Here is a 25,370-nt window from a genome sequence, read left to right on the forward strand (position 1 = left end):
CGTAGGTATGTTAACATTTACCACTACGGTATCTACCGGCTTAGTCTCAAGCTTTACCATAATTATCCTTTTATTTAGCGCGGAACCTTTTTCCATGAATATCGATCGTATGATCCTTATCTTTTACATAATTAACGGAAGGAGGAATATTTCTCGCAGTTTTTCAAAGTAAATTAGTAAAGGCATTAGAAATAATTTATCCCCTACGAAATTAAAGCGGGCCAAATGTTGGCAAAGTCGAATCCATTAGTTCGTAATCAGACATAGCTTAGTCTCAAGAAGATACATTGAATGAATTACACACAATTTGTACGTTGAAGATGTTGTTATAACATTGAAATCTAGGTCACATTAACTTTTCTTATAATCGTGGAAAATTGAAAGTGTTTCTTTCAATATGGAAAAATTCCGCTCCATCACGTTTGAATCTTCGGATTTTATTTGTAAGTTGAATTAAGTATATGTTTTTATGTAGAGCGTTTTGAAAATCATTAATCATTCTACCAAATAAAGTTGTTAAGCATGGAACGGCAACTAAAAATTATCTACCGTGTAGTGGTTAGAGTTATTCGTAAAAGAGGATATTCTAGCGTCACATGCAAAAGTTTTTTGCTCTCACTCATACAAAGTACTACATTGAACAAGCAAATTTGTACGCAGTCACGCGCACGAGTGCATAGTTAAATACACTAGTGCATGGTTAAATAAGTATGATAATCGACACGAAAAAATCATTTGACTAACCTGGGATTCGAACCCGGATATCCCCGATGGCCGGTTAAATATGCTACCACTTATACCACGAAGCAAACTTTTTCCTTGAATATGAAATTCACTGACTCTTCAATGACTCTTTTCACTTGTGTCTAAGATTCGCCTAGAAAAAATTACTTGGTAATGTAACGGACCGGCAATCTGCGTTTGAATCGCGGCTAACATAAGCGAAATGTTTTTTTCGTGGCAAATAACAGTCTTGGTATACATGTATTCTCATTCATATTAAAAAATAGTGTAGTATAAGACCTAAAATTCCCTTCGAAATTAAAAAAATGGGAGACATGTTAAGTACAAGACCTAACTTCAATCCAGGGTTCCATCCCGGAAGGGTCATACAGTGTACTCGAGGGGTAGAGAAAAATTGATCGGGTAATACTCCTGAGAAATTTTAGTTTCTTCCCAATGACTACAACCGCTCTGCGGTGATGTTAGTATCATTCTAAACTGAAGAACTTTTAATGAAATTACATTTAGTTGTCATAAACTTCTAGACGTCTTATTATGCCTAATAATTTCAACAGTTAAATATAATGAGTCTACCTGATCCTGCGCACTAGTATTTTACATGAAGTGTTGCATATTTATATCGCAATGTGGTCGTTTACTCTGGCACGAAATCTTAATTTTAGTTAATAACTCGGTCGATGGATGGGTAAAAATAACTAACTACCTCGTTCAGTCATTCTCACAAAAATTAGCATTGAAAAATCGCGGAAGTTGCCGCCCACTTCTGAGAAAAGTTGCATTCATCATCAGAGTTTCGGTTCATTACGACCTGTAGTGAGAACAATTCATTGAGAGAATCAATCGCTCAGAAGAGTGTAAGCAGCACGTGAAACAGGTTGTTGGTGAGAGATATAACGCGAAGTTAGTTTGCATAACTTCACTCGAGCGAAATAAATATCCCACATTCGAGTTTTATCCGTGTGTAATGTTTGTTTTCTCGTCACTCCTGCTACACAAGTAAAATTCTTGTCTTATACTTGTAAAACTGGTTTGCAGGTTCATTGGATCTCGCGTATCTAATTTTTGCATACAACAAGCATATTTACGCAAATAGTTAGATAGATAGTTAAAGATTAAATTCGGTCATCTAGACGTCGTCGCTGTATTACATCGACCAAACATCAACCCCTGCTTAGTGATACGGTGGTTCAAGTTCAAATTCTTTCTTTTGGGTGACTCATGTAATGATTAATAATAGTAATTTTAATAAATAAGAATATTTTTATAAGAAAATAACTTTTCGAAGTTTTCTCCCTCGATTGCAAGTTATCGAGAAACATATATGTCGGAAATACGAGACAAATAAACCAACGTGATACTTTTCATATCGTGTTTTGATGACATAACGGTTACTTTTGAAAATATTTAGACACGAAATGAAGATATGCACGTTATATTACCTACTCGGTGAAATATTTATTCTTGGCTAGCGTCAGCAAGAACTTAAAAGGCAATGGTGCAACCTAGAATCTAATTGATAATGTGCAGTATATTCTCTGTATTCATCTTATTTTCAATGCTTGGTTACAAAAAATTAATATATTATAGTCACAGCCAATAAATTATCGAGAGGTAGGTACTTACTTTAAAGCAGTTTCTCCTTCTGTAGTGTAAAGAACATCTATTATTGCAGGTTTGTAATGACTAAAATGGTTAAAATAATTTGATAGTCTATTTCTTAGCTGCATCACGTTTTTACAGATTTTACGTGGATGAAAATACGTGTCTAAAGATATACTAACTGTTAATAATGTAGCACACTTAAAAAGGATTTATACATTCACCATTATTCCTAGTACTTCTTTTCCACCTTCCCACAAAAGATATGCTTCCTCTTTGATTTCCTTTCACTTTCCATGCATAAGAACAGAAAACTTGAAAACTCGCGCTAGCCCCGTTTCAAACATGCCGCTCGCAACACAAGAACACAGGGCTTCGGATAATAACGAAAAAAACTGTTGGCCTGCTGGGGCCCGACCACGGGTCAGACGGGCTTCTTAGGTCGAGGAAAGCATAGAGGAAAAAAAACAGATGTAGGGGACACAAGACACGATGGAGGGGAGGTAGTGAGAGAGACTGCTGTGGGGTGAGAAGCTCTTTCACCGAGAGTGGGGGATCATACAGCAGCGCCATGGAAGAAAAGATCGTAAGCGCTTGACGTTGAGAAAACACGCTCGGGAAATTGAGCTATAGTGTCGTTATTACAAATATTACATTGATGAAACGTATCTTATTTCCAAGAAGAAGGATGAATGTTCTCATTTCCCGAAAAAAAAATTCAAATCGCATTTTCTACGTGGTAGAATTACATCGAGAAAACAGGCGTTTTATTGTGTTTTTCAGCGCAAATAACTAATTAATAAATGCTTTTCAAATAATTTTTTTTCACTTGCCAATAACAATAATCTTAGCTTAAACCATATCCAAAACAAGTTCTCTCCAGAGTGTATAATAAGCGAGCAAATGGCGAGCAACCTGAAGTCTGCAGAGCCGTTTTTCGCGGAGGTATAGAACACCCTTAATGAGGAATAGGACTTGATCCTTAATGACAAGGATAGATCTTTTTACCACTCTCCCGGGGATACCATCTAATCCATGACTATTTTTATCAGGCAATTTGTTAACAATATTGGTCAGTTCAGATTCAGTACAAGGAAGCAGGTACAACGAGTTGCTAGGCGATTGGGTTACGGAGTAGTTAGGGGAATTGCATGGGATTGTGGGATCCGACTGAGACAGGAAAAAATCATTGAGATTGGATGACATGGTAGTATAATCAGAGATCAGTTCCCCTTTAGAGTCTTGTAATTGAAGGATGCAATGTTGATTGTGGTGAGCTTTGGATTCTTTGATGATTTTCCAAATTTCTTTTGATTTATTGTCAGCATTTACTATTCTTTGATTGTTGAAGGATTTTTTTGCTGTTTGAAGAATTTTACGGTATCTTTTCTTAAGCGCCAAGTACTCTAATCGATCTGACACTTCAGTTTTATGTTTGTAGTGAATGGCAGCCTCCTTCATCTCACTTGACAGACGTCTAATTTCATCGGTAATCCATGACTTTTTACGCTTGGAAAGTAAAGGATTTTTCACCTTCTTCAGGACTAAAGGAAAACAAATGTCGAAGTAATGTTGAAAAGTAGAATAGAAATACTGAAAACTATCATCAAAGGACATCAAACTATACATTTCAGACCAATCATGTGAATATAATGTTTCTTGGAAAGTTGCTATATTCTGCTCGGTAATATATCTTTGCTACTTTTATGGTTCAATATGCTACTTTTAATATCCACTAAGAAGGTAAACAACTCGCAGTATGATCATAAGATTATTTTGTTTCTTCTGGTTTGAAAGGGCTCATGTTCAACATCAATGCTAAAATAACATGAATGAATACTGCGCTCTACAGTCTGTATATACAGTTGTATAAGATATTTTTCGATGATCAAGTTGGAGGGACATAACTAGCAGAAAGACAGCTCCTCTGCTGATAAATATTTTTACTCAGGCTGGCGATGTTTAAATATTCACAATTATTGCCGTATAGTGGATGTATATTTTTTTCTCTACGTTGTGATGGCTATTGTTTTAACTAATCAAATACAAGATATTGACACTGAAAGGATATAACTGATAGGTGAATCGATTTTGTGTGTTTATAATTGGTCCTTTTCGCAAATGGAATGTGCAGCTGCTGTGGCTGGAGGTTACCATGTCTAAACTGTGGATAGGTAGATGCTTGTATGACAGATAGACGTTTGTAGGCATGTTATTTATGTACATAGCATAGTGGGTACAATTATTTTACCAAGTAGTCATTATTGAGTATACTACTGTTTTCAGTGTCATCTGTCTTGCGACAAAAGATGGCTGTAAATATTTCTTGACATAAGAGATTTGTTTTGTTCAAAATGGTTAGTGTATACATTGGGGACATATGTCGTTTTTGTGATATCTATCATACAGGATGTTTCCTTTCGATTATGCCTATGAGTCCATGACATGACTATGATTATTATGGAAGAGAGAGCGAGAGTATTTATTCAATGGCCATTATTGTGATGGTCCCTATTAAAGAATTGAGGCAAGTCAATCATCTTATTTGTATTGATTGTGGATAGTGGTGAGAGGATATTGTCTGAGAGACAGATACCCATTTGTGCCTGCTGCGGTATCATCATGGAATGCAGTATATAAAGGAATTGACTCCCACATTCTAGCCACTCAGAACCCTAGATAAGGGATTTATGCTTTTATGTGAAATGACTCATAGTAAACCTATGAAATAAGACAGCCAATTACTCCATAATGTGCAACAGATATACGACGTATTTTTAAAACGTTTTATTTTGTTTGATAACTATGGAGTCGTAAGATGATGTTTGCCTGGCATAAAATATTCGTTATTATCTCCCTTTTACAGTCTTTATTATAAAATTATTGTATTTTTCAAGTTTTGAAGTAATAATCTACATTCTCGTATATATTGTTCCATATAACATTTTGAGACCATTTATTGTTTCTGAGATAACAATTTTAATGTTCTCATAAGGTGAGGTGAGGCTAACCTATCTTCATTTGAATGTGTATCGTTAATTTATTTAATGATGGAATCTGATTGAAAATTAATGGTGTGAGAGCCCTAGAAATACTTAGGAGGAGGAGAGAGATGAAAGAGACAGTCTTGTGTGAGGGAACTAATGAAATTATATGACCCTTTTGTATTAACATAAGAGGTATTTCAGGGAAAATATTGGATAAAGACTTAGCTTGGAGACTAATAAATATTTTATGTCCCCCACATGATTCCAGCTCAAAGAGCTCTTGTAGTACCAATGCATTTAAAGGTATAGTACTAAACCACATCAACCACTATCCCTATAATAAGTTGGTGAAAATTGTACATGGAATACTTACCTAAATCTAGATATTTTTTGCACTGCATTTTTATGGGCATGGCAGCTACTGGTAGTGACAATAATTTGGGACTTAAGCCATCCCTCTGTCAGCAGAGAAGTTGAGGGGGTTACAGAAGCATAGAATGCTCCTCCCATATTGACCAAAGATATATAATTCCCATCAAAAAAAAAAAGAACTGAGTAGAGTAATATAAAATTAAGCATGAATTGCAGCTGATGTCGATGCCCATGAATTTTTGTAACAAGTTGTGATGAGCCCATTACTGTTTACATAGCATTTTCCAACAAATTTATACTGTTGGAGAATAATCAAACCAACATTATAATTTATTTTAATAATTTGTCATGGATTAGACCTTGATTCTGAAAATTATTCACTTGAGTGTTTTTAAATCATCATTGCCTTATATGCCAGTCCTTTTCAAATTAATTGGTGATAATTGAAGTATTCCTACAAATAGGCCTAACACAGATAATAGGTATTTATGCATTCACAATAAGGGATCCAGTTCCTTTCATTAAATTTCCTGCATTATAATATGGCATGATGTAAGTAACCGATTAATGGAGATGTTGCTCCAGATGTTCATGAACTTTACCTAGATTGTTTCCATTAGTATAGGATCAGAAACGTAGCATTCCCAAAAATTTGGTGATAATGCCACTCTTCTATTCATATTACAAACTTTTACCAATTTACAGCTCCCCACCCCCTGTAATTAAATGATTCATATTCGCTATATCATGAAACCCATTCTACATCCACAGCTCAAGTCTCTTGTAACTACTCTCATCCCATATGCTATGTAAACCCACTCAGAAGCATATTAATAACATGATTGTGAGCACAAGCTCTTAATCAATTTGAAATGTGATGGTAATTGATACCACCTCCAGAACTATGGTTGCATTTCGTTATTCTTTATAGTTACTAAATAATTACAGGTAAGCTCAAAGTAAATAAAGTAAGAGAGTATCATTTCTAAGTCATTCCTATTTTATTTAATAGTAATTTGCAAGCATAATTTTTTCCAGATTATCAGTTATGTCGATACATATATGGAATCAATCAGCCATGCATAGGGAAATGAAAGGTTCTTGGGAGATTGAATATCAGTGTTCGTTGTTTGGAATAAATTTGGGAAAATAATCATCTGGTACATAATTTAGCATACATTATATGATATTAATAATATATTGGAAGAAATGACCTTAATTTTTTAAAGGTAAGCTCCTTGCATCGAAAAGAAAGAATAATTTTTATATCATATATGTATGCTTAAGCACTGAATATATTAAAAACAGTGTAATGAATGATAGGAGGCTTAGGTAACCCACACCACCACTGACCCCTGACTGGAATACTATGTGGCAGGCCAAGTACCCCTGAAACTTATTAAACTGAAGCCCATGTGCGGGTTATGAAGTCTATTGAGAGGTGCATGGGGGTTCTTAACTCTAGGTTAAGATGATTGCTGAGACATTGAGTGCTGGAGTGTACACCAATAAAATCAGGATTGATAGTTAATTCTTGTGTTGTACTTCATAATATGTGTGTAGGGGCTGGTTTTCCCTTCCCAGATGAGGCTGATTATTATGGAGATCCCAGCTCTTGCAGAGTCCCTAATTAATGGAAGAGGCATATTAAACAATGCCAGAACTATTAGACAAGCGATTATTAACAGGTTACCTAATGCATTGGTAAATTACAAATAGATACACTACCATTGCTTTGGTTGGTGCTCAAACTATGGTTTTCCGCCTTAAAATTAATCATGGAATCCTTCATAGAAGGCATACCCAGTATTTACCACCAACCTCATCAGAATGGTCTAAAATAAGAAAAGAAATATTACGAATAGTTCATGTTTCATCCATTATTTTTTATGCATTTTTCTGTTACTTGAATAAGACATATAATTTCTTCCACTAGGTAGAAATTTCCCTTAACAATTATCACTGTTTGGGTCTCTTAACCTTCTTGATTGTGAGGTACTTCAGGGTAAAAGTAGAAGACTCATCACTATAGCAGGGTTCCCACTCAACCGTGAAAACCTTAAAACCGTGAATTAGCCGTGAATTTCGTCTACCGTGAAAAAACCGGGAAATAGCCGTGAATTTCGTCTTAAAACCTTAAAAATCTCTCTATCTTGATAATAATACCTTCCCAGAAATTTTCATCTTCGTTCGTAGCTAGCGCACTTCTATTCATTGTGGCGAGCATCGTCGCATGCGGTCGCATGGGTCAGAAAAGCGTGGGAACGAATGTTGCCTGAAGAAAAACATCTTTCCCCAGCGCAGGCCTTTTCTCTCCCCCTCCTGAAATATGACACCACTTCTCATCAGCTTGTTTACTTTCCTCAAATGGCTTGGTTTCCCCTCCCTCGGTCACTGCTTAGTCCCCCTTCCACCCAATTAGGCATCCCACTGGCTGCAGCGACCACTTTCGAAACTAAATCTAGATAGCATTTGTGTCGAAAAATTTGAACGTTTATTCAACACCCTCAATCCTGTGATTGGAAGACCGCTAACCTTGACAACCTGCTATGCGCTGTGGACACTACGCTCCCTGAGTTTGAACCGGGCGACAGCGAGCTTTCGGCACGACGTTACTAATTCATGCGCATTGCGGCCTGAAAACGAGAGAAGATTTCCGCTTATGGCACAGCATTACACAATTGTCGCATGCGTCGACCTGGAACTTGCCAGTTTTACGTCGCAACCGGAAAGTTTGTGTGGAGTTATTTACTGTCGGTGGTGATCCAGTTCCTCCGCTTTGTGCTATCTAAGGTAATGCTGTTTGTTTGTGTCGTTTAAGCCTCAATGCCGTCGCGATATAAACTGCTACATAGTCTCACGAATACAAGGATCAAGAACTTTGCTATTTCCTTGATCCTTGTATTCGTGATATTATGGATTTCCACCAAGTTACGCCCTCTACGATTAATTATGCTACATAGTCGTTCCATTTTTCCCAGAGCAACGGTAAGAAGGGAACATGATTTGCCTCTGATTAGAGAGATGGATTCAGTTTTGGTTTCAGAGTATTACGATAGCAGAGAAAAGAAGTCATTACACTGCCGCTTTCAAAAGAAAGTTATACGGTGGAACCTCGATCTATCGTTCCCGCATTGATCGTTTGCCGTTTCTGGTCCCAAATAAAGTTCCTTATAGACAATTTAATTTTTTCCCGCATCTATCGTTCCCCGAAGTATCGTTTCTCGCATTGATCGTTTGAAGATCGCAGTTCCGACGCAGAATTTTCCCGCATCCATCGTTTGACGAAAATGAGACGAAATAAATACAATGTGTCATTTATGGCTAATAATGACAAGCACGTAGTTGGAATCCTCCCCAAGAGATGTAACTACCATTGGGAGAAGCTCAGTGCCGTGGGAAAGTAACATTAGCGCATTTCCCAAGAACCTTTATCCCCCTCCATTCACCATTCTCCTTCCCCCTTCTGACTCTTTCCTCTTCTTCAAAATAAAAACAGGTCCCAGCTCGCGCAGGGATCTTATTACGAAGACCTTAGCTTCGAAAAAAATATCGAGTTACACGAGAACAATAGAAACGTGTTTCGCGCTCCCCCCTCTTCTCACCAACTGACCTTTTTCAGCCTAACTGCTTCGAAGTTCCCAGTTTATGGAGGTCAACTGCTGCATGAATCACCTATTAGCCCAAAAGGTATCTAACAATGATATTCAGTAATTGCTATTATGCTTTTATTAGATTGAAATGTTAGTAATTTGCACGTTAAAAAAAAACCAGACCACACATGACGTATTTTAAGCAAGGAAATAGATGGAAAAATACGATGGTGATTTTTGGCGAAACGCGATATCCTCGTAGCTGAGCTTACGGCAGTTAATTCGGCATTTTGTTCCGAAAACATGATACCAGGTTGTTATCAGTTATCAATTTACGAGCTATACTACTACTAGTAGTCTCACTTGTCAGAGTTACTGACGAAGGGATATCTTCTCAGGATTTTTGTTTCTCCCTACTAACAATCCGAATTCATCTGATCATCTGGCGCTACGCTAATTAGAAAAGATTGGGCATCTTTAGGGTAAAAAATTTCATGGCGCAGTCATATGGTCACGCTTCGCCCTCTGCAGTGTGCTCTGCGTACCCCCGTACGCGATAGCATCAGTTCCGAACTTCACCTCGTACGAGTGGTTCCCTACTTTCCGGGGTGGCTGGACTTCGAACCACCGAGTGTTTTCCATGTGGGTTTAATAAAGTCATTTTCACTAGTTTAATTTTAGTCGTCTTCCGACCATGGCCCCTCCGAAGAAACTATTGAGAACTTTAAGAGATGGACTGAAAATAATTGAACATGAAGAAAAGAATCCGGGCTAGATGCGCGTGAATATTGCAGAGCGCCTTGGGTTGTCCGCTAGCACATGACGTTAGGGGTGGGGGTAGAGTGAGCTACCTGGAGAAAACAAGTAGAGATATGAAGGCGAAGATCCTGGTGGGCGTGCCGCTGACGATTAACGCAACATTGTTCACGCTTTACACACTACCTCAATTGTATTAAAAATATATTCATTAGACAGGAACAATTCAAGTAATTGACTATTTTTGGCCTTCGTGATCCATCTCACAACCAGTCACTGCACCGGCGAATGCGGTTGTTTTAGGCACAACATGCACATTGCTCTCGTGAATACGTGTACTGGAAATGGTGTTTGATGGATAAGAATTTTTACATCTGACTGAAATCCATAATAGCAGTGTAAATGCCGAGTGGAGAGCAAACATTCAGAATTTTGAAAGAGATATGGGTCGAATCAACAATATGACGTATGTGTCTTGATAAAGTACTACTATTCCTGTTATTATCTAAAATATTGTTTTGAAACCTTTAATGAATATCTTAATTACTCGCCAAAATCCTGCGTTTCCTGGGACATAGGCAATCTAGCAAAAAAAATAAAGCATTGATCGTTTTTCCGCATTCATTTTATAGTCGTATCGTTATTAATAAAGAAAAATTGTCCCCTAGTGGAGTTCCAAAAAAGGAGGATAGTCTTAGAATCGTGTTCGTCTTAGATTCGCGCTAATACGGTGTATGAAATTGTTTTTCGATTTATTATGTTCTATTAACAATTTTCATAAAATATTTTCCGTTAAATAAGAAAGAATCAATTTATTATATTCTATAAACAATTTTAATAAAATATTTTCCATTAAATAAGAAATATTGGGGTGGGGGAAATTCGGTTACTGTGCAGTAATAACAACGTGCGCAAAAAACAATCTCTCAGCGAGGAATTAAAAAAGGACCTCGAGTGTCCGAACGGAAGAAGGTCCGAAGGGTATTCGGCGTCCGGGCAAGAGCGCGGTTGGGCTGGTCCTTTAGTCGGCCCTGAATTTTGCAAACGATAGATCACGTCATAACAGATATCACTTTTCATTGCGGCGTTAACATTCACAGCGTTTTTCGCGTACGTTAATTTTCTGTTGATATACGGCCAGTGATTTTCTTATTGTTGGCTTATTAACGGACCGTGAATTTAGCAAAATTGAGACCGTGAAAACCTTAAAAAAACCGTGAAAACATGAAAAATAACCGTGAAAACCTGGAAAAAGCCGTGAATTTCATTGTTCAGGTAGAGTGGGAACCCTGCTATAGTCATTGTGAACATTGAAGTCAGGGCTGCAACGTAATGATAGGCAGTCCGTTGTAAATAGATTCTTACTTGTATCTATTTTGAGGGGTTTAGTTCTTCACCTTATTTTCCGTCTTCTTAGCACCCTGTTACCAGCTCTTATCCCGTAAAGTTATCCTTTCTTATCTACAGTCTTCCAATAATTAAGCAAACTATTCTTAGGACATCGCTGGCTGTTGATAATAATTTTCAAAACATTTTATCACACTCATGAGGACTGTTTACATTATTATTTTCATTGCCTATTACTAATTACCTGGCCAATTCTGCGAGAAACGATATGACGAAACTGACTACATCAATTCAAACACTTGTATCGTCATTAAAATAGCTCCATCAAAGCAAAGGCATAAGCTAATCTGGCATAAGCAAATGCATAATAACGCCAAATACCTCTCATTTACAAGTTTTTATCCCAATTACTCACTGTAATCTTTGAAGTCTAATCGCATACATATTTCCAACGCACTCACCTTCAACATTAATACACACGTTGAGCTCTCACTTATATTTAAATGTGTAAAACATACTTTTCATTAATCAACGTTATAACTCATAATAGCATTGCTCTTACCAGCCGAATCTCGCTCTATTTTTGTTTGTCGAGGACAATTGCATGCCGATTTTCTCTGATTGGCTCGCAGTGACGTATTGCAGGGAAACTTCGGGTATCTTCGACTTCCCCCACTACCGCGGAGGGGAAGGCACGAAAATGTTTTCGTGAAGCCTACTGAATAGCAAATTACGCGTCTTCGAATGTTTACGCGGCGTGACCACGTAAACGGAATCTTTCGTCTTCGCGACCGCGTAAAGAGTTACTGAATAGCCCTGCAGGAATACTATAATGTATACATAATATACTTATATGCTCGTATCCTCTGCTGATTATCCAATAATTTTTCACTGTTTATGTCCATCAGGTGAGAGTGGCAAAAGCAGTGGCATGTGTGAACAAATTAATGGTGGGAAAAGTGATGATGGTGATGAAGAATTGGAGATGAAAGTGTGTGAGGCCTTGATTAAAAGCATAGCATCACTTACCATGCCCACTCCAGACGTAATCACCTTGGAGACATTTGCATCACAAGTGAGAGAAGTTGCTGAAACAGTGGCTTTGATATGGAGGCGAGGCCGGTCTCCAACGAAAGGCAAACTGGCGAATGGCTTTCATGATGAGGAGGAGAAAAGAGTATTCCGGTGCTTGCAGATCATTCATTCTCTGGTGTCCCAGCCAGGTATTAATATCTTTCTATGGTCTCTGCAGTTGAATTACGAGTTGGTATCAAAAGGTTTATTGATATGTACTACAAAAACATTTCTTGACATTCATACATTGTGCATTCGTACAAATATGTGTTCAGAATTTGAAAAATGAGCCTGTACTAATTTAGGACAGTGTTAGCTGAAAGAGAATTACATTTAATTCTGCTGTAAATTTGATTGTTGTTTTAAAGTTATTCTCTCATGTTAAATTTTTCCAATGAGTTTTTTTTTTTTTTTTTTTTTCAATTTTCTCAGGCAAAGACTGGCAGGATCGATGTCCTGCATTGGCATCAGTGTTGCAGCTTGTTCCATTGAGACTCATACCTGGAGCAGTGACTGGAGTACTTGGCACAGGAACAGGGCCAAGTGGTAGTGGAGAGGGTGCAGTTGCAGCCTTGCTCTGTCACCTTCTCTGCGATTGGCTGCTTCGTTGGCCAGGGGCATCCAACTTGTCCCACTGGGTGCTGGCTCTCCTGCAGGGTCTTGCTCCTTCGTATCCGAGCAATATGTATTCTTCTTATTCATCCCATGACACTAACAACAACCGAAGAGTTAGTCAGGCTGCTTGTGAATCTCGTGTCAGGATACTAATTGCTCTGACGATGAGTAATATTGACAAGGTAAAAAAAATGAAAATCCCATTTATTTCCTTGATTTTTCTATTGAAAAGTATTCAGGGAAGTATTGTTTTTGATTCTCTGATTATTTTCATTCACAAATTGTCTATTTTAATAGAAATTTTTATGTGCTTGGTTAGGCATTGAATTGTCTCAGTGGCAAGGGATTGAAAATGTTCTCGTGGGCATCAGGTCTGGATGACAGGGATTCTAATTTTGTATAATATGACTGTGCAGTGTATGTTGGATGCAGGGAAATAGTTTTTTAGTAATCATGGGTGCATCTATTATCACGACTGCAATTGGCTGCAGGTCAACAAAAATAATTGCATTTAATTATTGCTTGGGTGGAGGGGCAGTGTTTGCCAGCCAGCAACTTTTTAACAATGTCTATTCTTCATTTTGTAGCTTTTCTCTCCCAATATCTCACCATTGCTACATAAAGTCGCTATGGCTGAATCTTGTTAATCGAGAAGGAAATTTTGGGATGGTGTTTGTGTTGTTTTGCAAAAATTCCTTTGCAATTACTTTCTATTAATGTTTTCCCCTTCTGATTAATGTCATAATTGATGCAGTAAACATTAAGGATTTAAAATTTTTAAGTATATTGTGTGGGAATGCATATTTCATTTTTTGTTTTTTGATTGACAATGTAGAGTGAACATCTATATTTGGTGTGTTACCTTTTCAGTTGGTTGAAGGACTGAATGATCCATCCTTGTGTCAATCTCTTCTGCCTGTTGTATCCCATATGCTCCTGGGCTTCCAACACTCTCCTGAACCATTTTTGAAAGTAAGTGGGTGTATTATTTTGTATTTCCTGTAATTGATTTTCCATGTGGATTATCTTCTTTTTCCCAAAGGTCTTTTTCAGATTGAACTCTTTGTGCATATGGATGGGCACCCAAAAAATTTAATTTTTTTCTTACAAATTTATTTAGAACCTGTTTTTGCAAAATTTCTTCTGTCATCTTCAAAGTGTTCTCAATTAGATTCCATGTCCCTGTTGAGTCTTTTTCCCCACTGTTTGAGGCACCTCAGGAACTCATCAACTTTGTTTTCATTCAGTTCCCGTTGAGAATAAGAATAACATGTATTCATAATTTTTTCACAGATTTGCCCTCACCTACCTCCACTATTATCACGATTGAGAGAAGACCAGGAAGATGGTGTCCCTGGAAGTGCTGAATCCTTGCAGCGCCTTGTAGACCTTTGCTCTATGCTACTATTTCTTCATGGTGGGTCTGACCCAACGCGCCAAAATCTTCGAGAAGCGTTAGAGGTAAGGGCAATCTGGTTGATGCCTGCCTCAAGGTATTAACTAAATTTACTAATTCAAAATCTGGTAATATAATCAAATTTTTTTTATGGATTTTAATTTTGAAGTCTATGTCTTGGAGTTCAGGTCTTTGTTTGTGTTTTACTTGTGATTTATTTTAGAGTTATTAATTTATTACATTTAATCACATATTTCCCCCGTAATGGTAAATATTTTGTGAATTTCTTATAACATAGTACAGTGGAAACTTCATAAAAAGATACTCTACTATGTCTTAATAAACCTTAGCTGTGGCAAATAATGTCTATGAAACTTACTGTCAACACCTTTTCAGGGGTGGGAATACTTCCATTATTTTACTTGTGTCTTTATTAGGATTATCTTTATTTTCTTGGCATTTGCCAACCTGCTTTTTTAACTCCATTAATGTTTATAATATCTACAAAATTAATATTCTTTCATTGCAGGAATGCCCATTACCAAGTGTTGGTGTCCCAAATCATGAGTATCTTATCCGACTTCGCTGGATACCTATGGCTAATAGAGCCGTTGGCAGCTATGAATACTCCTTACCACCGCAGGTACCCAATACAGATCCTTCTGGTGGTGACTGGACTCCTGCAGTGTATAGAACAGCCGCCCGAGCTGGTCATGTTGGACTTTCCAACCTTGGAAATACTTGCTATGCTAACAGTGTTCTTCAGGCCTTATTTATGACAACAAGGTTTGTAGCACATAGATATCAAGTGAATTATTTATCTTTGATAATAATTTTTAGGTTTGTAGCGTAATCTTGTGTCACCATGTCTCAAAAATTATCCCATTTATATATTCATTATATTCCAATTTAATTTTAATCACCATTCTACACAAAAGCCCTGCTTTAACAAGCATACCACTATGTAAGATATCATCAAAATTGCTTTGTGATCGATTGGCAGTATCAAATACATTACCTGCTACAAAAGTAAGGTAATAGTGACTGGGTTTAAGTTTACATTTTTTATGATGGAACTTATAGCCCAATAAATCAGTCATTATTTCGTTTAAACGTGAGCTGAAAATTGGAAGAGTGAATTGTATGCCTAGGGAATAGACCCATGCGTGCAGTTTCTTTGTTCTCACTAATGTATCAAATCAATTGCCTTTATATGTCAACCGGACTCAAGGATTTTTTGAAAAATGTTTTGTTTTTACCTCAAAGTTAATAAAATTTTTCTTATGAATCGGTAATGAAAAATAGCAAAGAATTGCTATCAATTGTCCTGTGAAAAGAAAATGTACATCAGATTATTGAAGTCTTTGCCAATAATTTAGACCATGGACTATAGATTAAGCCATTAAATGTCATTTTTAATTGTTTTATACAAATAAATTTGTGGTAAAATTTAGTTTTAGAGATTTTTTATTTGTTTCGTGTAATAATGTAGGTTGCTGATACTATTTATATATATAATTGGTGGGTGTACATGTCCCCAAGACCCTCATTAGAAATGGATTTTATTGCACATAACAACCTTAATAGGGCAAAGGTGAATATTGAAAAATTTTGCATTTACAAATTGTTTTAGGCTATCCTGACTTTTAAAAGGATAAATAACCTTTGTCACATTCTATCCCAAAAATTGAGCTGTGAAAGACTAGCTTTAGTATCGGGGATGCAACTAGTGGTATCTTATGGAAGATTCGCCTTATTTCTGGTTGACTTGGTGTCAGTTGTGACCACCTTAGATTTGAATAGCTTAACTCACAATCCTCCTTTGCTACATGTATAAGCGTGACACAAGATATCATCAGTATTATTGTTTTCATTGATAATCAGTAGCTAAAAAGCCAGAATTTCTGTGATCATGAATTTTTGGGGGTTTGGAGGGGGAAAGTCATTCGGCATTATTTTCCGAAAACAGGACGTCAGGTTACAATTTACGAGTTATACTGTAAGTCCCACCTGTCAGAGTTACTCACAAAGGGATATCTTCTCAGGATATTTTGTTTCTCCCTACTAACAATCCAAATTCTTCTGCTCATCTGGCACTACGCTAATTAGATAAGAATGGGTAAGTTGCCATCTATTTAGGACAAAAAAAAATCATGGCGCAGTCATATGGTCATGCTTCTCCCTGCGTACGCCGTACGCGATAGCATCAGTTCCAAACTTCACCTCGTACGAGTGGTTCCGTACTTTCCAGGGTGGGTTGACTTCAAACTAACAAGTGTTTTCCGTGTGTGTAAGTTAGGTTTCATTTTTATTAGTTTTATTTTTATCCATCTTCGGACCATGGCCCTTCCGAAGGAACAAGTGAGAACTTAAAAAAATGGACTAAAAATATTTGAAGATGAAGAAAAGAACAGTGGAAGCGAGGCTTGGACGTTGACAGCAGCAGAGAAGTCAAGAGTGGAAGCATTCGAAATGTGGTGCTACCGAAGAATGATGAAGATAAAATGGATTGACCGTGTGAGTAACGAGGAAGTGCTAAGAAGAGTGGGAGAAAAGAGAAACCTCCCAAAAAACCTTATGCAGAAGAACGGACAACTTAGTTGGCCACATTTTGAGGCACGATGGTCTGATGAAGACAATCGTTGAAGGACTAGTGGAAGGGAAAAAGGGCAAGGGACGGCCCGAATGAGTTATATAGGACAGATTATAAAGGATGTAAAAGAGAGGAAATATGTAGCTATGAAAAGATTAGCGGATAGGAGAGAGAAATGGAGAGCTGCGTCAAACCAATCTTAGGATTGTTGACTAATGATGATGATGAAGAAAAGAATCCAGGCTTGAAGCGCATGAGTATTGCTACGCCTCGGGTTGTCCGCTAGCACATGATGGCAGGGGTGGGGGTAGAGTGAGATACCTAGTGAAAACAAGAAGTGGGATGAAGTCGAGGATCAGGTGGGTGTGCCGTTGACGATTAACGCAACATTGTTCACGCTTTACACATTGCCTCAATTATATTAAAACTTTAAATGTTAGGAAGGAACATTTCAAATAATAAACTATTTTTGGCCTTTGTGATCCATCTCACCACCAAGCATCGGCAAAAGTGGTTGTTTTAGGCATAACGTGCACATTACTCTCGTAAATACATGAACTTGAAACTGCAATTGATAGATAAGAATTTTTATATCAGACAGAAATCCATAATAGCAATGCAAATGCCGAGTGGATTCCTAACATTTTTTAGCAAGGTGGCGTGTTCCTTTAGGATGTTTGAAAGAGATACAAGTCGAATCAACAAAATGACTTAAGTGTTTAGATAAAGCACTCATATTCCTGTAATGAGCTAAAATCTTGTTTGAATCCCTTAATGAATATCATAATTACTCGCCAAAATCCAGCGTTTCCTGGGACACAGGCAATCCAGCCAAACATTCCCGCATTGATCATTTTCCCGCTTTCATCGTTTTTTTCATCCGTCCCCCTGAAAAACGATAGATTGAGGTTCCACTGTACTTCATTAGTGCAATTACTTTATGGAGGAAAAGCCTCCATTATTTGCTAAGGTATGATGCTTTAATGGTTCATCAGCTATCTTTATTTATAGGCAGTGAAATAATGAGATATTGTTGGAACAAAACTCAGCAAAATAAGAATTTACTTGGCTATGTAGATTACTGTTTTTAATCGTGCTGTATCATTTGAGATCAATGAAATGTCACAATTGTCACAGTGTTATTTACTTCTCTTATTTTCCCTTTCAGGTTTCGCCGCAGAGTTCTTCTTTCCTCCGCTACCATCCCACCGACAATGGGTGCTATGTCTGGACCATCTGTGTGGGGCTCTGGGGCAGTTGGGACTTGGGGAAGGGTATCATCCGGTGGCATTCCTCCTCCAAAGATGAGGCCTGTGTTGTCTCAACTCAGGCTCCTTTTTTCCCTGCTATCCCATTCACCGCGGCCAACACTTTCACCTCAAGCCATCCTTGCGACTGCCCATATGGCAGGTGGCCATTTTGAGCCTGGTCAGCAGCATGACTGTTCAGAATTCATGTGGTAAGTACCTACATGTAACAGTACGATTGTGATGATAAGTTAATATTTTAATTCATTGATTCTCTTGTGGCAATGGTTTATTATTCTACTTGAAAAAATTGGCGCTTGGCTTAAATAAGGATTATTAATAACCAATCAAACGAAGGAAACCTTCCGACCTTACGCAGTTATAATAGGTGATTTATAACCCTTTCCACCATGAACATTTTTTTCCCTCCGAAAAATACCTATGTTTACATGATCCTGCTACTATATGTAGGTCACTGAGCAAAACGAAAAAAAGAGAGAAGTGTAGACCGGAACTTGCACAAACTTGGCACGATCATTGCAGCCTGGTTTGATGCACAAAAGTATGTGAATTGACCAGAGGAAATTTTTAAACGAACCCCCACGATCGTGTGGGGTGGGGTGGAAAGGAATAACAGATGTTTCCCTGAGCTCTGTGCCTCATGCATGCATTGGTAATCTCAGACGATGTGAAACTCCTGACTACTCGTATAGCCTCTTGGTCCCTGTGACGTCACGTGAAGTGGCATCGCTTGGGCGCCAATCTTGCCTTTTTCAAATGAGGTTAAAATTGACCATTAGCATTCATCTAAACTGAGATTTCTAAAACCAAATAATTTCTATATTATGAATATATTAACGGTGGGTAATGAATCACCATCAATACCTTTTGTTTTCTTTGATGAAGGAAACTACCCTATTGTTACCTTCCCCATTTTGTGACTTTTCGAAAATTACTGCAAAACTTTAATTAGCTATGAATAAATATTTGCATGAATCTAAGACAAACACAATTCTGAGACAGCCCCCCTTTTTTTGAAACTCTAGGTAAGAAATTTGATTTTGATAAATAGTTACTATGTATCTCCAAAAATAGTGTCCTCTGTTTTATCCTAAATTTCCAGAAGATAAGTTATAGGTTGGCCTATATCATGGGCTCCTTTAATAATCTTGTTTTAAAGGAGGCAATGCCTAAATTCTAGTGTGTACTTGAGTGACTCATTAGGCAACCCAAACATCACTGTCAAGGTATAAATTATGCAGCATTCGCTAGGGGAAAAAACCTCATCCTAGATTTGTGGAAGTACTGTGTTTTCGGCATTTTGGTCATCAAATGGTCGTAGATTTTTGTATCTCTTCTATCTGTATCCGTTTTTTATTCCGGGATTGTTATAGTTGTGCAAAGGGTTTTTTTAATGTCTTGTTTATTAATGCATATGAGACTGTGTGATTATTTGTCCTATTCTTTTCTGTCACTTCAGCTTTTTCCTGGATGCACTCCATGAGCAAGGTAAAGCTTATGCTCAGCATGTCGGGAAGGAGGTTGAGGAGGATCTTGAAGAAGAGATGGGCATGCTGAGACTTGGACCAGAGGGAGATGGTGTAGAAGATGGTGGGGATAGCGAGGAGAGGGGAAACAGCACTCCAGAGGAGGAGGAGGAGGAAGAAGAGGAGGAAGAGGAAATGGATGAAGATGAAGGGGAAGAGGAGGGAGAAGAGAAGGGGGAGGAAGGAATGCAGGAAGGTCAGGTGGGGATGAAGAGGTGGACCACAGAAGAGGACTTATCTTCTTCCGAAGGTCGTCAACTACAGGCTAAAAAGAAAGCTCTCTCACTTGCCGAGTTTTCGTGTGTCACTGCAGCAGAAGCTGATTCTGGTCAAGAAGTTGATGAGAAAAGCTCGGAGGCTGCTGAAAATGATCGCATGGTCCAATCTGGTGCACAGGCACTTAGTGACTCACACTCTGATTCCACTGATAGTGGAATTCAGTCTGTAGGTGAAGAGGATGGTGTGAATGGGGTGGTTAGCAGTTCAGCAAGCACTCAAGGGAGTAACCCAGATTCAGAGAATAAGACTGGAAAACCACAGGTGGCTGATTTGGGGAAGAATGCCAAGAAGGCTGCCTTGTGGGGTGATAATGGTGATGCAGTGAAACTCAAGAAAGAATTCTGTAGCATTGTCCAACAGGAGTTTGGTGGAGTGGCACATACTATGCACCAGTGTCTCAGCTGTGGCTCAGTGTCAGTTCGAGCTGATCCATTCCGGGATCTCCAGCTAGCTTTTCCAGAAGATTCAGATGAGGCAGTTGGCGAGATTGCTCAAGAGAGTCGGGGTTTTATTGGGCCACAGCTCCCACAGCATATGCTTCCACTTGGTGAGATTAAGACTGAAGAAGAGGATGATGACAAGGAAGGAATGGAAAAAAATAAGGAGAAAATGGAGGTGGAAGACAAAGTCACTGCTATCAAGAAAAAGCAACACAGTGGTCCTTGGGGTGTAAGTGATCTCTTGGGTCATTACCTCTCCACTGAAACACTTCGAGGTGAGAACCGTTACCGCTGCACCAAGTGCAAAGGTTTACAGGATGCCAGGCGCTCTGTAAGTTTGGCCTGGCCTCCGCCACGGCACCTCCTACTTACATTGAAACATTTCCGATTTGATCGGAACACTGCCCGGCGTTCCAAGGCTCTGCGTCCCTTGAGGGTTGAGCTCAGCCTTGAGGTTCCTGTTGCCCTCTCGAGGAGTCATCGATCAAATGCAGCTAAGAGGAGAAAAACAAGAAGCACCCAAACAAGTGAAGAAGGTGAACAGAAGGAAATGGAAAGTGGAGAGGAAAAGAACAAGGTTGATGATGAAGTGAAGGATTGCGGTGATAAGGAGGGCTGTGTCCCATCCTGTTCAAGTGCTGTCAATGAAATGTCTGTGACGGAAAACGGAAGGGAATCATTGAGTCCAAACTCAGACTGTGACAAAGCCAAACCGTATTCTGTAGTGGATGATGGAGAAGCATCTGGAATTAACCAAGACTCAATCGAAGGGGGAGGAGGAAGTTTCAGTCGAAGACGTCGGAGGACAGGGAGAGAGGAAGAGGGAGCATCGGTGGGAAGAGGTGAGAGGGCGTATGTGGAGGAGAGGAAGGTCACATATCGTCTCTATGCTGTGATTGTGCATTCAGGCTTCAGTCTTGATGGTGGTCACTATTATACGTATGCTCGCAGGCCCCTTGTTAACGAGGGTGCGGATGGAGAGGAGTGGTGTATGCTCAATGACAGTCAGGTGTCTGCCCAGTCCGGCCCTGAAAGCTTCTCGGAGCCAAGTGGCCACCGTCCACAAGATACTCCTTATGTCTTATTCTACATGCTTGAAGGAATGAACAGCCCAGGTTCTCCCGACTGGTGGTCCTTGCCAGTTGAATTGAGAGATGCTGTTGAGGCTGATGGTACCAAATATATACGAGAAGAAGAGGACTGGAGGTGGAAGCACTCAAGCAAAGGTCGTCCTGGTGGTGGTGGAGGATTCAATAGGAGAGATGGCGATGATCCACCCCCAAGTAGTTGTGGTGGAGGAATGGGAAGTGGCTTTGGTTCAATGGGAGGCCACTTTGTTTTTTGACAGAAGAAAGGCTGTTAGAAATCTGTTAATATTCCAAACGTGACATATTGATGTGTGAGGTTTTTTTGAGTCTAGTGTGGCTCGTGAGACAGTTCCACGCATTGGTTGGGACCCTTTTTGTCTGCCCTTTATAAGGGTGGTTGTCATGTGATTTTAAATTGTAAAAGTTGTTGATCCACTCACTATGTATGAAAAGGTATGGATAGCATTGGGATGTGTATTTATTTGATGATAAGATAATGTGTACAGCTTATTTTTAATGTCAATCTTTTGTTGAAGTTGTTAAATATTTATCAGTTTATGATTCATCATTTGTAAATAATTAATTTTTCAAGATATCTTCTTTAAAAAGTTTTTCCTCTGAAGTGATTATAATTTTCTTCGTGAATCCTCTGTGGTAAGTCTTTCAAGTTATCCTGAAGTATTTATTACAATAATAAAAAATCTTATGGATTTGTATTAATTTCACAAACATTGTTGTTTTAGAATTAATGTTATACTTTCCCAGTAACCTCCTATGATATTTGGTTTAAATTATACATTTGTGGAGACCAAAGGAAACAGCTAAGGCATTATTAGTAATGAAGATGAAATGATTTTCATTTCAATAAGCTTGATTTTCTGCAGAGTATTTCAGATTTGAAAAATCATTATCAGTGAAAGTATGTGAAGTACTGACATGACATTACTACTACAAATATTTATTATTCAATATGTCAATGTATTTGTTCATTGTTTTTAACCAGTATGAATATGTTAATGTGGCTTAAGTGTTCTGCTGTATTTGAAAATTTTTTCTCCGAGGACCTACTCATCTTTGGGTCATTGAAGAAACCACTTCATTAAGTAGTCATAAATACCAGGATGTTTTCTTATGTAAAATTCATTGTTTGTGTGTCACCACTGCTGTAGCCAAAAGTAAATTTTGGGTATGAAGTAATGAAAGAGGTTCATTTCATATTGTTCATGGGATAGTTTCATGAATTTTCATTTTGCTTCTAGATCAGCTATAGTTGTATTAAATACTCGAAAGATGTCGTTCATAATATTAAATTTGCTAAGTGTAACATCACGTTGTGATAAGTGCATGTATTAAGTTCCCTGAAATATGTTCCAAATTTACGTTGAGGTCATTTAGTGGTAGTAATTTATTTTAAGGCTATGACAAATGTATAAATCTTCCATAGATGAGTATGTAGGATATATTTTTTCTCTGGAGCTGGTATGTGTTGAAGAAATTTTCATGTGGAAACTCATAAAAGCTTTGTATGAGATCCTTCGGGACTATTTTTAAGACTAGGTAATGAAGTTTTACAAGGTCAGTTCAACCATTTATACGTGATGCTCAGTAATTTGAAAAAAAATTAATGAAACAGTTGAGTTGAATGCTTCCATTTTGACAGTTTAAATTATTTATTTCTGTTCACTGGAAAAAAAATCAGAATTTTTTTTTTCTGTAATTCCTGTGGTGTTATTTTGTGTGTTATGTACTTAGAGGAAAACTTCATGAAAGATTTTTAAAATTGTATTATTTGTTATGTATTTCAAATTGCAAATTTTGCAAAAAAATTAAAATCAACATTTCAAGTACCTCAAGAATCCTTATTTTTTACAGTCAATTATAAATACACACTTTATAGTGGTAACTGACAACTACTCTTGTACTACCTGCAAAATGTATGTGTGTGGAGGTTAAAAGCTCAATATTGATCCAATCTTAAAGGTAAATTACTAGTTAAGTGCTGGCAGAACACAATTACTTGAAACAATATTGGGAGGACAATGGGAAGGGAAGGATTATGAAAGGAGGCCTAGAAATGGATTAATGTATCAGGTGATGAATGGTGTGCCTGCCAGTGAAAAATATTTTTTAAATTTCTAAGAATCCTTACTTTTTACAGTTAATTATAGATAAAAACTTTGCTGTAGAAGCGGAGCTGTTCTAAACAATTTTTACTCGTGTACTGCCTGCAAAATGTACGTGGGGGTGTATAGCATTACATTTATACAATCATGGGGATGAATTAAAAGTTACTGGCAATTTCCTCAGATGCTTTTATTGCGCAACTAGTTTCAATTCGTTCTCTACTATTTTCAGTTTAAGCTATGTACTGTCCCTGGCATTTTTGTACACTAGAAATACCAGCAATTCAGGTCATTTCAGCTGACGATGTTTTTTGAAATCAGTTTTGCTGTTTAAGTATCTGTGGAAACTTGCCAGCAACTTGTTTTTAATAACTATGCCTCGGTAGACTACAACTGTAGGATACAGTCGCATACAACTGCATCACTGTATTTTATAAGGCTGGGAAAAGTGCTCCTATAATTGCTTGTCATATGGGCTTTAGCACTTGTGACATGCAATTATATTTAATCATAATTTTCCTATTAAAAAATTCTCTCGTAAAATTTCCATTCATCCCATCCCCCATTGTTGCCCCTCGGTTATTGTTGGTAGTTCATTTGAATTAGCCCTAAGGAAGGAACATTAATATCTTTTTAAAAAATTCTTTTTTGTTATTTTAAGTTACTCTGCTAGACTTTGGGATGTTGAACTTCTTCACTCCTGAACAAGCAAATTGAAGCGTTCTGAAAATCTACAAATTTTTAATTACTCATTTCATTTCTTATTTATTGGTATCTAACTCCTCTGTCTCACATTCAATGTTCTTGTGTGAAAAGAGGACTAATTGGGATAACACAAGATGGTTGTGGATGTCAGCGCTGTAGTCCCAGTGTGGAGTACAATGACCAATCAGTTGTTCTGCTAGTTCTGTATGTGGCACGACATGGCCTCCTCTAATACACATGAAAGGTGGCCGTGGTAAGCACTGAGTTTGAGTTATGCAACCCAGGCCCCATGGTGCAGCCATCTTAAAAGTGTGACCTGAACCAAAGCAGGTGTGGGGATGACTTAATTTCTTTTCCCTGGCGCCTTAGTAATACACAATACCTCAAAAACAATTTGTTTACTTTGTTAAGTGGCTATTAGGCATTCTCCAATAATCTGGATGTTAACATAGTGTAAATGATGAGCTGAAAAGAAAACTTGCGATGGAGGTCCACTTCACAATGATTACCATCTTTTCTATTTTGCCTGCATCGTGGGGGTAGCGGCCGCCTCCCCCTTCTTCTATTCTAATGCCAGCGTATTTCCTCGGACGGCTTTTAGGAGCCTCATTTGGCAATAATTGATTTCCATACTTGCAATGCCCATCTGCATGAATAATGCTGTGCCTAGTGATTTGAATAGAATATAAATGGCCTACACAGTAGGTATAATTTGCGCAAATAATTGGAGTTTCGCATATATAATGTGAAAATAATCTCCATAAATGCAATATTACAAAGTAAATGAGCAAAATTTTCGCAAGAATTGGGGAGAAAGCCAATATAATATTCAATTCTCTTGCGGAAAAATATCGTATTTCGCGCC

The 25,370-nt window shown here is 37.9% G+C and overlaps 1 protein-coding gene and 1 long non-coding RNA gene across 3 annotated transcripts in view; one reads left to right on the plus strand and one right to left on the minus strand.

Annotated features, from left to right (window-relative positions):
• LOC124158739 (ubiquitin carboxyl-terminal hydrolase 35-like) overlaps positions 1-23,525 on the plus strand; it is a 43,267-nt gene extending 19,742 nt beyond the window's left edge. For both annotated transcript variants that reach the window (XM_046534008.1, XM_046534007.1), the window contains exons 4-10: positions 12,307-12,621; positions 12,905-13,269; positions 13,958-14,059; positions 14,381-14,548; positions 15,013-15,269; positions 18,245-18,535; positions 19,804-23,525. In XM_046534008.1, coding sequence (XP_046389964.1) covers positions 12,307-12,621; positions 12,905-13,269; positions 13,958-14,059; positions 14,381-14,548; positions 15,013-15,269; positions 18,245-18,535; positions 19,804-21,934 — 3,629 coding nt within the window. In that variant the 3' untranslated portion in view covers positions 21,935-23,525. The remainder of the gene's footprint in view (positions 1-12,306; positions 12,622-12,904; positions 13,270-13,957; positions 14,060-14,380; positions 14,549-15,012; positions 15,270-18,244; positions 18,536-19,803) is intronic.
• On the minus strand, positions 6,941-11,966 carry LOC124158740. The gene is made up of 3 exons (XR_006864865.1): positions 11,860-11,966; positions 7,431-7,537; positions 6,941-7,328 (listed from the first exon to the last, which is right to left on the minus strand). It is a non-coding gene; the product is annotated as an uncharacterized LOC124158740 (long non-coding RNA).
• Positions 23,526-25,370: the final 1,845 nt, after the last annotated feature.

This window comes from Ischnura elegans, chromosome 5 (assembly GCF_921293095.1).
Source record: "Ischnura elegans chromosome 5, ioIscEleg1.1, whole genome shotgun sequence".
Taxonomy (NCBI): domain Eukaryota; kingdom Metazoa; phylum Arthropoda; class Insecta; order Odonata; family Coenagrionidae; genus Ischnura; species Ischnura elegans.